General features: G+C 39.4%; 1 protein-coding gene across 4 annotated transcripts in view; it reads left to right on the top strand.

The window, feature by feature from the left end:
- TIAM2 (TIAM Rac1 associated GEF 2) overlaps positions 1 to 16,136 on the top strand; it is a 323,237-nt gene that overhangs the window by 269,836 nt on the left and 37,265 nt on the right. For all 4 annotated transcript variants that reach the window (XM_054022224.1, XM_054022226.1, XM_054022222.1 and 1 more), the window contains one exon: positions 8,649 to 8,752. In XM_054022224.1, coding sequence (XP_053878199.1) covers positions 8,649 to 8,752 — 104 coding nt within the window. The remainder of the gene's footprint in view (positions 1 to 8,648; positions 8,753 to 16,136) is intronic.

Here is a 16,136-nt window from a genome sequence, read left to right as displayed (position 1 = left end):
TTGTAAGAAAACCTGGAATTAACTGAACTGATTTATTATCTCTTGAAAAATGTAACATCCCATGTTGAGTTTAGTTTTTGACATTGTGAACCTTATCATCTAACCATCTTTATTTTGGCTTCTGTAATTTTTTATCTGCTTTGAAAGTTATTTTGGCTAGTACAACTCATACATTTATAATAATTCTCCAGACTATACTTTAAGAAACTCCAATCCAAAGAACAGTGAAAAACTTAGTTGCAAAATAACTGGGTTAATTAAATGACTTACCTATTGTGTTTTTATAACTTGTTCTCCTCATACCTGAGAATTGTTAAGTTTTTGCTGAGCTCCTGCAACTTATCTTGAAGTCAAGAGGGACCCCAAAGACTCTCAGGATTTGGCTCCAAGTTAGAAACCTGTTCAGGAGGTGCCTTGTCTGAACTGTGTTTTAAATCTCTTCGCAAAGTTGTTAGCTGCTCATTCCCAGTCCCCTGATACACTAACTAAGCCTAGTGCTATTTGTAATGAGTTTCTCCACCCTCAACTACTCATTAAACTATCACTCAGAGTAAGAATTCTTCATATGGAAATAAGGATAATGACTTGGGTTGAAGTAATATCTTTAATGTTTAGTTTTCTAGGGGAATCTAGGCTTCCCCTTCTCTCTCCATTTAGTTCATAACTACTTGTGTGGCAGGTTATGCAATTTTTCTATCTGGCTTGACTTCACAAAGAACCTGATCACCCTCTCTTCTGTAGGAGAGGACCACCTCAGCAGGAGATCTTTCCTTCAGGGAACAGGATGTGCCCCATCTCTGCCCACAAACAGACATGACTCCCACAGATTCTGCTCCCAAACTCAGTGGATCCCTTGGGGTTGACAAAAGATTTGAGTGGCATCCGGATGGAAGCTCTGTGCTTCTGTGTAAAGCACTGGGGCCGCCTGCCTCCTGTCTGATTCTATTGCAGCAAAGCTCCATTGAAACCTCATTACTGAGAATTCCCCAATCATTACAGTTTCTGGACACATCTCCCTCCTGCAAGGGGATTTCCCAGCATAGAGGAGGGCTATGGCTTAGCTGTCTGCTGAATTTTACACAGGTGTGGTTTGCCTCCCCCCAGATCCTTGCTTTCTCTTTCCCACCCTTCCCAGCTGCAATCACAATTTTCATAGGAAAATTGGCCCCTAAGCAGGAAGATGTAGGGATGACTGACTGCAGGCAGGATGGGTGAAACCATGCAAAATGCCCTCTTCATGAAGATAACCAGGAAAATGATATGGCCCAAAGACAGGGCCGGCTCCAGGGTTTTTGCCGCCCCAAACAGCAAAAAAAAAAAAGCAGTGATCGCGATCTGCGGCACTTCGGCTCTATCGCCGCTGTTTCAGAATTCAGCGGCTGGTCCTTCACTCCGAGAGGGAGTGAGGGACCTGCCGCCGAAGAGCCAGATGTGCCGCCCCTCTACGTTGGCCGCCCCAAGCACCTGCTTGCTGGGCTGGTGCCTGGAGCCGGCCCTGACCAAAGAAGTTAAAGGCTTTATTCTTCAGGCCTGATGTAGATAAAACTCATTAATTTTAGTGAGTTTTGCTTGCATCAGAGCTAAGTATTTTAGTGAAATTTGTTAAACTCAAATATCTTCTTTAAGAAAACTAAAAAGTTTCTCTAGTAAATTACACTATAAGACATTTTTCTGGATCAAACAACACCTTCGCGCATCCTTCCATTTAAATATCCATTCAGGTATGTGACAGGGTTATAATTTGGAAGGAAGGAGGATAAGAAGATGCATGCTTTAATCAAAAGTAAATATGCTCTTTTAAATTCTTGTAATTTTATTGCAAAATAGTATCTACTGTTGAAAATATGAAATAGTTTTACTTTTCAGTAGAATAAGATGCAGTTATCTACCAGGCTGAACTATTTAATTTGAAGTTATGAATTCTGCTCTCCAAGGGAGCATTGTTAGAGTTCACCACATTGATATTTCTGCTCTCCAAGCTATGGTGGAATGCTTCATCTACCACTCCCTGACTCTTTTTCAATAGATATTGAGGCACTAAGACCACCACGGCTTTACACCTTCCTGAGATTTGGCTAAGGCCATACAATGACTTTTTTACCAGAGACTTTGGAAACATTCTTTCTAGGCTTCTGGAACCTTGCCTTTCTCTTGGCAGTAACATTTGCTAGACGAATAAGAGGAATTGCAGGCTTTCATAGCTGGCCATTCTTGAGAATAACAACAAAACAAAACAAAACAAAAAAAGCTGCTTTCCATATGCCTGAATTAGTGTCTTTACACGAAAGCAGTTTCTAATTTCCATGTTATGGAAAGTCTGTGTCATAGATCAGGCCACAGAGAGAGAACGAATCCTATGCTAAATATTGGCTGTGTTACAAGTAGTGTCTAAAGAATGCACAGTCATTCAAGAAACTCATTGAATTGATTGTTTCCTGCACAACAGACTGGGGCTACTAATTCTTAATATATATTACAATATAATAATTTTGCCAAGTTGCAAATAAAAATTAGCTGAAATGTGGTTCCAGCAAGTTTATCTATTCTGTGCCTCTAAACAATGCCATTATGTAGACATATTGCTCTACCGTGTCTCATGTGTCTCACAGAAACCAGCTCAGATACTCTGATGCAGTGCAGCTATTTTGCTGTGTGGTAGCAGCAGTATCTGGCCATAGGGATGTGTTACCGTCCATGAACCCATCATCCCAGGGATCCTGTAGTGGAATAGAGCTCATGTAGTAATTATTACACCACTCTTCTTTCATCCTCTCTGCTGAGAGTGTGGGATGGGGCCAAAGCATGGTTGGGATGCCTATGCTTCCTGCAGATTCCAGGCTACAGTATCAGTAGCTTAGGTCTCCTGGCAGCCAGTGTAACTTTAAGCAGCTCATGGGCTGCTCTAATTTATGCCGAGGAACTGGCTGGTCACCCAGCTAGCCCAAAGTCAGGGAAGCACAATGACTATCTTTGTACTCCTAGTCCCCTCATGAGTTGTATTGTGTACTATAGCCAAAGATCTAAGCCATCATCTATAAGGGTGAGTGGATGTTTCAGTCCCCATGCCTGTTCGCACCTTTACTTCTCTGCTGAGACTACCACTGACTGGTGAAAATTAGTACCAACTGTGATAATGATTTTACTTGGTCTGCTAGGAACTGGACTGGGACCACCATCTCATTTTAGATAAGCCACCAAATTTTCTTCAGGTACTATAGAACTGGACTGGATTCAAATGAGCAAGCATAGTAGCATTTCATGAGGCAACAAATATATTTCTGCAAACAGCCTATCACACTACAACTAGTTAATGAGATCTGGCTATCTGCCATGGAGGAACTAGACTGAGTCCATCACAGTTGGTTCTATCTGTCACTTGTAAACTTTTCTAACGAGTCTAAAGCATCCATTTTCTTCTCATCCCAGTACAAATCAGAGTAACTCCAGCGTTAGTTACACCCATGTAAAATCAGTGAAAGAGGACAATCAGGCCCTTTGGTCTTAGTAAGTTTTTTAACTTCTTTAGTCCTAAGTAATGTGCAAGTGATGAAAGGCTTCAGTACAAACAAGCAGACTATCTTAGGGTTTTCCATAGCACCTGTCACCGTAGTGTCTAAGTCAGTGGTTCTCAGCCTGCAGCCCCTGGGCCACTTGCGACCTGATCAGCACACCTGACATCCTCAGGGCCATTTAGGTTGTGTATATATATTGTGCGGATGTGGCCTACATAACACAGAGAGAGCTACATCTGAGGCCCACAATGGTAAATAGGTTGAGAACCCCTGGTCTAAGTGCTCCTCAGATAAATCAAGTCTTCATGGTGAGGTTCCCAGTCTGTTTCATGAGTCTTCTGCTCTTCTCCCTTCCACAGTAGATGAGGGTTTGTTTAGGGGTAGGTGTATGTATTTTTGTTTGCTTGTTCTTTACTTCCCCTTCCACCAGCAGGGAGGAAGTCCAGATTCTTGTTGGAGAGGAGATATAAGAGGAGAAGGGGGACCAAAATTTGCTTAGCTACAAAATCTATTAGCAGAAAGCACTGAAAATGATGATTATTCTTCAAGAGTGTTTGAAGAGTTAAATAATTTCCTTTAAAAATCTTTTAAGTATTTTATCATTTATTTTTAAGAGCGTAAGAGCTTGTTAACCTTGTACCAAGTTTGATGAAGACTGTTCTATCTACTCCTTTTCCCTGGGAAGGAGTCCTCTGCAGCCCTCCCTTCCAAACACCCCCATTTCTCCTATTTACACCCTCCATTACTAAGGCATTTTTCATTTGCAGTCACCACATTCTTGCCAGGACTGCCTTTGAAGTCTATCAGGACTGCTTCTTAACCTGACAGGAGGCTAGTGTGAAGCGATGCAGAGAACCTCTCCCACTCCCCAAAGCTGAGCATGCTGTCTCCACAGCACTCTGAGCCTCTTCGGAGATTCAGACTGGGTACATCTAATTTTGCTGTGCCATCTGTTCTTTTTTATATGGAGTTTGTTGAAGTTTTTCACCATTTGGCTGTTGTCTATAATAGAGTGGCAGGTTGAAATACGTCGTCTTCTATTTTCCCCTTGGGATAGGGGGACGCTTCCCCAGCTACAAGATTCTTGACGTTTGGTAATACTTGATGTGCTGACAATGAGTGTTGCCAATTTTTCAAATTGGTCAGAAAAATTAAAATATAACAAGACCTGAAGTGTTGTGAAAAAAGATTCTAACAGGCTGATAGTTAGAGACAAGGTTCCCTTGCTTGCTTCCCTTGATAACTTGCAGTGGGAGGATGAATTGGTAAAAACAGCACTGACTGGAATGCAATTAAGACTTCTTTGTTAATTAAATGGACAAAGGAGATTCGTGACATTTGCATTGGTTGATGGTTTCTTTGTGGTAGATGAAGTCGCTTGCCGGATGGCTGATGTTGACATATTCAAGTTGATTTCCTTTGGTTTCCTGACTAGGAATGTAGCATAAGAATGTTGCTGCCTCAGATGTCTTTATGGGATACATTTCCATTGTATCTTAATTCACAATCTTTTGAATAACTTCCATATTGACTTGTGCGTGTATAACTGCAGAGATGCAAGGACTGAGATTTCCTTACATGTGTGGTATTCTTGGACACTCCACATGTATTTGCCTTTCTCAGTGCACAGATGGGATAGTCAATATCTGCCCTGCTTTAATTGAATAATTAACAGTAAATAGCTGACTTAGGAAGCATATTTTCTTTTCAATTCTAGTGGTGGTTACATTATCATTTCTCTTGAATGATGGTGAGTCATGTATCTGCCTGCCAGTTTGACAAAACATAGCATAAGTAATGTAATTAGGAAGGGAGCTTATCAAAACATTTGTGCACATTGGGCCAAATCCCAAGATGTGCTGAGCACCCATAGCTCCCATTGGAGTTGTTGGTAATTATGGGTGCTGAGAGCTGCTCAGTACAAATTGTAGGTTGTATAGTTTGTGTTTCATTGTTGACTTCAGGTTCCATTTGATGCAGAAAAAGTTTCTGCAAGTGGAGATAGCTTGAATATTAAAACCCTTCTCATCTGTAAATGTGACATTCTCAAAGAGAATTTTCTTTTATTTTTGGAGTCGAGAGGGAGAGGGGTGTGCAGCTTTTAGCCATGTGACTGATGTTCGTTCTGCTTATCTGACTTTTGGGACCAGTTCTGATGGCACACAGGAGCACAATCAAAGGATGTTTTGCTTTCATCACAAAAGAAAGAAATAAGAGGATACAAATTCCAGACCAATTGGCAGGCCATATCCTCCTTTTCCAGTGTTTGTATGGTATCCAACTTTTAATTGGATGTAATATTCTCAAAATGGGCTCCTTCCCTGAAACTTTATTGTAACTAGGGCTGTTGATTAATCGTAGTTAACTCACATGATTAACTCAAAAAATTACCTGCGATTTAAAAAATTAATTGTGATTAATCGCACTGTTAAACAATAGAATATAAATTGAAATTTATTATTATTATTATTGAAATATTTTGGATGTTTTTCTACATTTTCAAATATATTGGTTTTTATTACAACACAGAATACAAAGTTTACTGTGCTTACTTTATATTATTATTATTATACAAATATTTGCACTGTAAATATTATAAACAAAAGAAATAGAATTTTTCAATTCACCTCATACAGGTACTGTAATGCAATCTCTTTATTGTGAAAGTGTAACCTACAAATGTAGATTATTTTTTTTTTTGGTTACATAACTGCATTCAAAAACAAAACAATTAAAAACTTTAGATCCTACAAGTCCATTCAATCCTACTTCTTGTTCATCCAATTGCTAAGACAAACAAGTTTGTTTACATTTATGGGAGATACTGCTGACTGCTTCGTATTTACGATGTCCCCTGAAAGTGAGAACAGGTGTTTGCATGGCACTGTTGTAGCCAGCATCGCAAGATATTTACATGCCAGATGCACTAATCTTGCGATGCCGGCTACAACAGTGCCATGTGAACGTCCGTTCTCACTTTCAGGTGACATTGTAAACAAGACATGGGCAGCATTATCTCCTGCAAATTGTAACCAAACTTGTTTATCTGAGCGATTGGCTGAAGTAGGACTGAATGGACTTGTAGGTTCTAAAGTTTTACATTTTATTTTTGAATGCAGTTATTTTTTGTACATAATTCTACGTTTGTAAGTTCAACTTTCATGATAGAGATTGCACTACAGTGCTTGTATTAGGTGAATTGAAAAATACTATTTCTTTTGTTTTTTACAGTGCAAATATTTGTAATCAAAAATAAAGATAAAGTGAGCACTGTACACTTTGTATTCTGTGTTATAATTGAAATTAAATATATATGAAAATGAAATCATCCAAAAATATTTAAATGGTATTCTATTATTGTTTAACAGCGCGACTAATCGTGCACTTAATTTTTTTAATTGCTTGACAGTCCTAATTGTAACCTCTTTTTAAAAAAATTCTTATTTCAAATTTAAATTGTGGTTACACCCTTTGCCCCTAAACACAATCAGGTCATGCTGTGCTAACAGTAAATGCTGTATAAATATATGAGTAGACATAGTCATTGCACTGAAAAAAAAATCTTAAAACTCAAGAGACAAAATACATGTGAAGAAGAGGAGGGCAGAGTACTCAAGCAGACTGATTGGGGTGATAAATCCCATGAAAGACATTATGTATGTTTCTACTTCATGCCTGACTGCTCTATTTTCCTTGTCTTTTCCTGTATTTTTTTTGGTGGGAGTTTTGATCCTTGCCTGTGTATTTGTTCTGTTAATTTTAGCTGTCTCTTATTTAATTTTATCTTACTTAATTTTTTTATTGTTCTTTCTTTCTTTATTATTTGCCTGAGGTATTCTATTTACCATTTCTCTACAGCACCAATTAGTATAATGAGCATTTTATACAGCAATTAAGGGGACAGTCCCTCCCCTCAGCAGGTAATTAGCAGAGGCCCTGATCCTGCAAAGGCATCTGGTCCCACCCATGCAGAATTCCCCTCAAGTCTGGTGTGCATATAGGGATGTTTTAGTTGCTTCCCTGCTTAAGGCTTGGTCTACACTAGCAACTTATGTCAGTATAACTACGTCGCTCTGAGGTGTGGATTTTTCACACCCCTGAGTGACACTTATACGAACCTAACTCCTGATGTAGACGGCACCATGTCAATGTGAGGGCTTCTCCTGTCGACCTAGCTACCGCTTCTCGCAGAGGTGAAGTACCTATGCTGACAGGGAAGCCTGCCCAAGGGTTTAAGTGGGATTTTCTCTGAAGCCTATAGTGGTGCTGCTGCATCGGTGTAGCTACGTTGCTGCCGCCCTTTAAGTGTAGACAAGCCGTTACTGTAGACAAGCAAGCATTAGGGCCATATGTGGTGTGTGTTTTGTATTACCACAGGTGCTATGTATACATTCAGCATAACACAAGTGATTAAAATGTTGAGGGAGCCAAAGGCCACAAGAAGTTATTATTCTAAGATCATCAAAGAGTCCTGTGGCACATAGACTAACAGACGTATTGGAGCATGAGCTTTCGTGGGTGAATACCCACTTCGTCGGATGCATGGGTATTCACCCATGAAAGCTCATGCTCCAATATGTCTGTTAGTCCATAGGTGCCACAGGACTCTTTGCTGTTTTTACAGATCCAGACTAACATGGCTACCCCTCTGATACTTAATCTAAGATGAGATTCTCTTTTTGGCCCATTAAGGAATTTAAAACCAAGTCATGTCCTAGAATGGCGTGTTCATCCAAAGAGAATGGTTTTGTACATTTAATCATTTTGACCGGTAATCCCCATCAACTGGTACAGACTGCTGCATTGTAGACTGATGAGTCTACATTAGGAAGCATGCCGTTAGCAAGAACTAAGAGATTTATTTTTGTAGATCGAATATGTATGTTACTTCAGATGTTCTTTCTTATCCAGCTGCATTTTTAAAAGCAGAGCTTCCATTTTGAAGTTTGTCCATTTCTTTTTTCCTCTTTCGTTGTTCTATACAGGGAAAGCTACTGTATTATCCCCGCCCCAAAAATGACCTGACTACGAGCAGAGAGCATTTACAAATGAAAACAAATTGATTCTTCTCCCTTTCATCATGTGTAACTCTCTAAACTGTGGTGGTTGTTTTTTTTTTTTTTTTTTCAAATGCAGATTTTAGCAATGTGCCTGATGTCACCGCTGGTCTGAAGAGGAGCAGTACTGATGGCACTTTGGACCAAGTGCCACACAGGCAGAAGACTGACCCACCTTTCAGGGTAAGAGCATATCCTAGATTTTTTATTTATTTATTTTTTTTGGCTGCCCAGCCAAAAGGGATACATGGGGTCTGATTTTTAGAATCATAGACTTTAAGGTCAGAAGGGACCATTATGATCGTCTAGTCTGACCTCCTGCACAACGCAGGCCACAGAATCTCACCTACCCAATCCTGTAACAATCCCCTAACCTATGTCTGAGCTATTGAAGTCCTCAAACCGTGGTTTAAAGACTTCAAGGTGCAGAGAATCCTCCAGCAAGTGACCCGTGCCCCATGCTGCAGAGGAAGGCGAAAAACCCCTAGGGCCTCTGCCAATCTGCTCTGGAGGAAAATTCCTTCCTGACCCCAAATATGGCGATCAGCTAAACCCTGAGCATATGGGCAAGGCTCACCAGCCAGACACCCAGGAAAGAATTCTCTGTAGTAACTCAGATCCCACCCCATCTAACATCCCATCACAGGCCATTGGGCATATTTACCGCTAATAGTCAAAGATCAATTAATTGCCAAAATTAGGCTACCCCATCATACCATCCCCTCCATAAACTTATCAAGCTTAGTCTTGAAGCCAGATATGTCTTTTGCTCCCACTTCTCTCCTTGGAAGGCTGTTCCAGAACTTCACTCCTCTGATGGTTAGAAACCTTCGTCTAAACTTCCTGATGGCCCATTTATATCCATTTGTTCTTGTGTCCACATTGATACTGAGCTTAAATAATTCCTCTCCCTCCCTGGTATTTATCCCTCTGATATATTTATAGAGAGCAATCATATCTCCCCTCAGCCTTCTTTTGGTTAGGCTAAACAAGCCAAGCTCTTTGAGTCTCCTTTCATAAGACATCATCCTAGTAACCCTTCTCTGCACCTGTTCCAGTTTGAATTCGTCTTTCTTATACATGGGAGACCAGAACTGCACACAGTATTCCAGATGAGGTCTCACCAGTGCCTTGTATAACGGTACTAAGTCTTGAGCCCTCAAGGTTCATGAAACCTGGGTCTGGATTTGCCCCTTAAAACACATTGTTGCCTCACTTGGGGCAATGTGGAGGTGCACTATCCTGCTAGGAGCATTGGGATACATTGTGCTTTGGGGATCAAAGCAACTGCTATGTCCTTTGTGAAGATTTATTGTATGCTGCTGTCTGAATCCAGCCTTCATGCTTATCTAGGAGAGGCGAGGCTCTTGCCCTGGGCACCGACAGTCTGATACAGTCTTCTACTCAGAGAGGCTCTTTGTGCCCCTCTCCCACTTCTCCTTGCATACCCATCCGCTGTAATCTTGCCCAAGGAGTGTGTGTGAGAGGAGGGAGAACAACGGTTCTGGAATAGTGCAAAGAGACATGCAAATCAGATCAAAGTCTGCTTGAAGGAAGACATTTTTGTACTTTTGCTTTGCAAGAAACATTTAGCTGCCAACAGGAAAGAAACAGACTTGTTTGTCAAAATCATTCCTGATGTCTTTTTAAAATACGCCAGAAAATGGGAAATTAAAGAGAGTTGAGCAGGATACTGATACACAGAGCACAATTCATTTATAGCAGTTATTGGATGGGATAAGCTACTGTGAGCTTCTAAATTATGTACCACTGCTAATTCCAAAAGAACTGGAAGGGATCAGACAGGTTTTCTCCCTGATGACTCTCTTTCCTAAAATCTCTACCAGTTATACTGGTGCATAATGTGTTAAGTTATTTCCCAGACCATATTGCAGTTGGGCTCTTTGATTGGAATACAGTAATGCGAACGTTATTTTTAAGAGTTAACGGAGGGTGTCCTGGCTTTCTAGATGCAGTGGAAAAAATGGCTTGGCAATCAGATGCAGTTTGATTTGATGAACCACAGCTGTAAACGAGTCTTTGACAGCCCTACAATTTCTGCAAATGGTTCTTAATTGATTGCCTTCTTTCGGTTGGAGGGTACCTATTACTGTCACAGCTCTTTGTACGACCCTCTCGATGTTTCTAATCATGTAGGATTTTTAAAGACAGCAAGTTAGAAAGTAGCCTCATTGTGCATGTTTGGTGATTGGGAACAAAAAGAAGTGGTTTCTGTTTTTGGTGTAGGACTGTTCACCATATAAACAATAGGCACTCCTAATAAAAGCTTGTGGAAGAAAATAGTGCAACCTCCGAAGGTGTAGTATCTGCTTTTGTTTTGTTTTTTTCTTTGTCTCACATATCTATATATGCTAGTTTGATGCATTTGTATGGAAGTACAGTTGTAGGGATATTTCAGTATTATGTAATGTTACAGAAGTGTGGGGGTGAGAGGAGGCTACATATGCAAGTACAGCATTGTGAAGAAGACATTGATGGTGGTAGGTGGTTCTGAACATATCTTGGAACAACAGGCAGTTTGGGGTTATTTTATTGGGGGGTGTGGGTGTGTGAGAGAGAGAGAAAGAGATGTTCATTTCCCAACAGACAACAGCTGTAGATGTAATCACTTGCTTTGTGGAAGCAGAATCCTTTGAACTTTGGTTGAATTTTTCCTAAAACAGGTAAGTAAACAAAAAGCAATCTTAACGAAGCTAAACTCTTAATATAAATCTGTATGTTTGCTTATTAGATTTTATATTTGTACTTTTTGGGTTTTTTATTTTTCATTATATAGCCTCTTTCCTGTAACAACCTTAAGGATAATCTTTGCTGAAGAATGCACTGAAGAGAGCATCCAAATGAATTTCAGAGGTGCATACTAATTTGGGGCAAAAACATCTTTTGTCCTAGGGGTACTACATTGACACTAACAATCTTTCATTCATTGTTGTCGTCCAGGAGAAAGATGAATGAACTGAAATAGTTTTATGTCTGTCCATCAGTCTAAAAGTTAATTCGTGAGATAACAGGAAGATAAAGAGATACTTAGTTACAGAAAATGAAACTTCTTGATAAGCTCTAAGAAATTATATAAAATAAGTAGACACTTAAATCCATCTGTTCTTGGCAATTCTGTAGTTTTGGCAGTTTTCCTTTCTCTGAGATGCCCAGTTTATACCTTTCTTAATAACTGCTCCCCTCCCCCATACACACATTTTTTTTTTTTTTTACAATACACTTTTAACACATTCCGTGTCAATACATTTTCAAACTGTGTTAAAATGTTGTTTACGTGGCAGTGGTATGTAATGTTGGCAATTGTTGTTTCTGCAATATGTAGGCGTATTGTTGACAGAAGAATAGAAGACCTTGAAAAATCTGGGGATGCAGCACGATTGCTGATTCAATTAGATTTAGTTGTGTTTAATCACTCTGAGGTCTAATTTCTTGTGCTCCTGGTGTTCATTGAAATGCTGATATATTGACAATTGCCAAAGATCAAGTCCTTCATACATTAAAGTAACATAAGCTGCATTTTGTATTCAGTGCCTTATGTATAGTTACTTTTATTTTTATTCATAGGTCATAATTTATGAAAAATGTTTTCTGTAAGCCATGGTTTATATTAGCTGGATATATAACAGTGCAATTGCTAACTTGCCTATCTTTATTGTGTATTTTTGGTAGATTCTTTTAACGCATTACACTTATTTATTTAATTTTATTTATTTTATTTTAAAGAGACTTCATGTTACCAGAGAAGGCACTCCTACTCTAAGGCTTTCTTGTAAGACTAATGTAATCTGGCTTTCAGCTGCTCTAATTCTTTTGAGCATTATCAGAGAAAAGTGCTTCTCGAAACAAATTAAATTTGAACAAAAAAAGGAAATACTTTAATGTAAACATTCTCTCTCTCTCTCTTTCTTTCTCTCTCTCTCTGATATTAGATATGTGTGTCTGTGAGAGTAGGAGAGAGATGTTTTTAGACCAGAGATTTACCAGATAATAAATAAGATTAATTTACAGTAGATTTTAGTCACCATTCTTAAAGACCTATTTTGTCCTCAGACTGGTTGCATGTCTCCAGCTTGGCAAAATAGTTAATAATGCAACACATTTGAAATAACTTCAGTGTGTTCAAAGCTGAATATTAAAGTTCTTATAAAAAGAATGTTTTTTACAAAATCTATAGAAAAAAATAGATAGTTGATACTTTGTTGTAATAGTAGTAATAGTGGAATGAATGCAGTAATTCAGAGTAATATATGCCAACTTCTTCAAAAACTGTTACATGAAATAGAGCATATTTAGAAGATCTCATTTTGTGTTCCTGACTAGCTGAATAAAAATCAATGATAATGGTATTTCAGGTTCTCGAGTATTATGAATTATTTGATGTATCTTTTCAAAGGGCAGATCAAAATAAGTTGTCTAAAGAAGAAACATGATCAGAGCAGTTGTCCTGCTCTCACTTTCTTTAGGAGAAAAACACTACAAATGCCTTCTTAGCTTTTGCAAAATGGTCCATCTGGCGCTGAAATTGTATTTATTTATTCAGAACCTGATGGATGTAGTTCTTAGGCCACTTGAAAGAAACATTTCAGACATATTAAATTATGGGCAGGCAAATGTTTGGAAGGTTTGAAAAAAAAAACATGCCCATTTAGGACTGTTTGAAATTTTTTTTTGTCATTTACCGAAGATAAGAGAACTTGCAAATTTCATACTGATCATGAGCAGTTGATATTTTCATTAACTCTGTCTGTGAGCAATTTCCTGCACATTTCCAAACAGATTAGGAGACAACAGTTATTGGCCCCCATACATTGAGAATCCAGGTTTGTCCTAGTGTTTTCACATGGGAGGAACCCAACAGCTATATTTTCAGAATATCAGAAGACTAGAAATGCGCACCTGCTGTGCATGCTCAGAATGCAATTTGCAAATACTCCTAACTTTGGCAAAAACAAGTTCTTTTTTTTTTCTGTTGGTCCCAAAACGATCCAAAATGTGCCTGCAGTTATGCATCTAATTTGCATATACAGTTACCTTGAATGGCTGTGTAAATTTTGTGCATATCTATGCTAATGATCACTAATACATCTGGCCATTTACACATGCAAATAAACAATTTGTACATGTAACCTCAGTAAACATCTTTACCAATCAGACATATGATTCCTTGCACAAAGTCCACACAGTCCTAAACCTCTGACACTTTGAAAATATGGCTCCTTAGTGGGATATGTTAAAAGGCAGAGTTTGAGCTGTGTGAAACTGTTACCTTTTAACAGTGATCCTCACAATCCATTTCTTCAACAGATTTGCACTTGGAGAGAGATGGGTGTGTGGATATGGGGACACACGCACAACCCTTTCATACATCTTTCCATTGCTTGGCCAAACCACGTTAAAAAGTCAGAAGGCTGGCTTTTGCTAGTAAATTTAGTGCTAATTCCAAAGTTTGGATGGATAGCCCTGGAGGCATAAATCCTTAATTTATTACAGAATAGGTAAAGCACAGCAGCAGCAACACAAACTTTTGTGTAAAAATGCTACCAATGAATGCGTGAAAACTTTTTTTAAATAGTCACTTCCTGTATTAGAAAAGGAAACCCCACATTGGGGTCAGCAGTTGAAAGGTTTGTTTAATTTTCCATTGGTTCAGTATGGCTATACCTATAATAAAAAGTCACTTTGCATTTTATAAATTTCGCTGCATATCCATGTGGTGTTGGACATTTTGTAGCCCTCGTTGTTCACCTGGCCCAGCGATGTGCTGGAGGGACACTCTTCACAGCGGAGGGAATCCCTTATCTCTCTACTGAGACTGCCTACACGTGGTGTTGAAACTTCTTCACTCGGAACAGTACTAACACTATCAAATCCTTTCAGAGTGACAATGTATTTAGATGGTGAAAATTCTGTCACTATCCATTTAGCCCAGATTCAAACCTAGATGAAGACTTCTGAACCCCATTGCCAATCTCCTGGCCCATCCAGTTCCCCCATAAACACGGTTTTTAAAATGGAGTATGTTTTTTGTTTTGGAGGCAACCACAGTAGTTGCCATGGAATTGTGGGGCATCAGGAGAATGGAGTGTGATTTTGTTAATTTCCTCAGCTGGAAATTAATAAAATCAAGTAATGACTCTCATGCTTTCGGCATTCATTTTGCCATCTAAAAGAAGGCACATGGCTATTGGGAATGGTGCATACATTAACCTGTTTTCCAACAATTAGTGTATGAGCATGTTATCCACAAAGACACTATGCATAAGTACAGGTGATCATTATGGCATAATAAACGATGACCTCTCTGCTGTGGCTGCCAATACTTATAAACTGGTGCCATCCAGTTATCCTGTTGAGGACACTTATTCAGTAGAAACCAGACAGAGGCCACTAATTGAATTTGTGTGTATAAACTATGGAAGGATTTGCTTTTAATCGGTAAATGTTAGTAACTGTCAGTTTTTCCCTCCACCAAAAGCTGAATGGAACAGTCAGAGAAGGAAAGTAATTTTTTAAAAACATGTTGTGTATAAAACATACATGTGATCAGTACAGATATGCCCTTTGATTTCATCCAGGATGTGGCTGTGTGGTAGTGTGCATACATTATTCAGGCATCTGATTGCTTCCAGAGCAGAAGTGCTCATGGATCAGGATAAATACTCTTATCTTGACATCCCCAAAATGTCCCCAGAAGAATACTGATCTTAAAATAAAAACGGGAAAAGGGCGAGCGAGGTGGGGGGGAGACAGTTTTGTGCAGCAAAGATTGTAAAACTCCTGGCTGGCAAATCCCATTCTGCTGAACACATGAACAATTGGCATTAATTCAAATGGAAAGAAAATCAAACCGAGTTGACCCAGGCTTCAACAGAGGTATGTGTAGAGGAATGAAATAATAGAAGGAAGAAGCCACTAGCTGCCCACACATCCTGGTGCACATTTTATGCATTGAGGCAGTTCCAGTAAATGTTGTTTATGGGTACAGCTTCTTATTAGCTCTGCTTTGCAATTGCCCAGGCAGTGCATGCATGCCCTGTATGTCATTAATTGCAAGAGAAATAGCTGCCTGAAGCTTTTGATCACCATCAATAAGACATTCAGGATTTTTTGTATGGTGAACAATTTTCTTTAGTAATTGATAAGACCCCAGAACTAGTGGAGCAACTGGCAATTAATATCCTTACTCTGTTCTAACTGGGGGTGTGGGGGGAGAACAGTGGTGAACATAATTTTCTTGAAATCATGTGTCGTTCTTCCGGGCATCATGCCAGTATGGAATCAAGATGTGTTGCAAGAAGCCAAGCTGACATAGGGAAACTGTGTGTCTATCATCATCGGTTTTGCTTGGTTCAGTTGTGCCGTGAAGCCATAGCTCTGCACTGAAAGCAGTACACAGCCCCACCGGGAACTCGGAAAGCTACTGTACTACATTTCCAGATGGCACAGCATGTGCTGATCCCAACCAGCTTTGCTAGCTGGTGCAGAATGGAGTTGGAGCCATGGCTCTGCCACCACTCTGCTACTTTGGGGGTCAGCTAGCAGTTCT

This window comes from Malaclemys terrapin, chromosome 3 (assembly GCF_027887155.1).
Source record: "Malaclemys terrapin pileata isolate rMalTer1 chromosome 3, rMalTer1.hap1, whole genome shotgun sequence".
In the NCBI taxonomy this organism is placed as follows: Eukaryota; Metazoa; Chordata; order Testudines; family Emydidae; genus Malaclemys; species Malaclemys terrapin.
The sequence above is the reverse complement of the archived record's forward strand: the minus strand, read 5'-3'. Positions and strand labels throughout refer to the sequence as shown.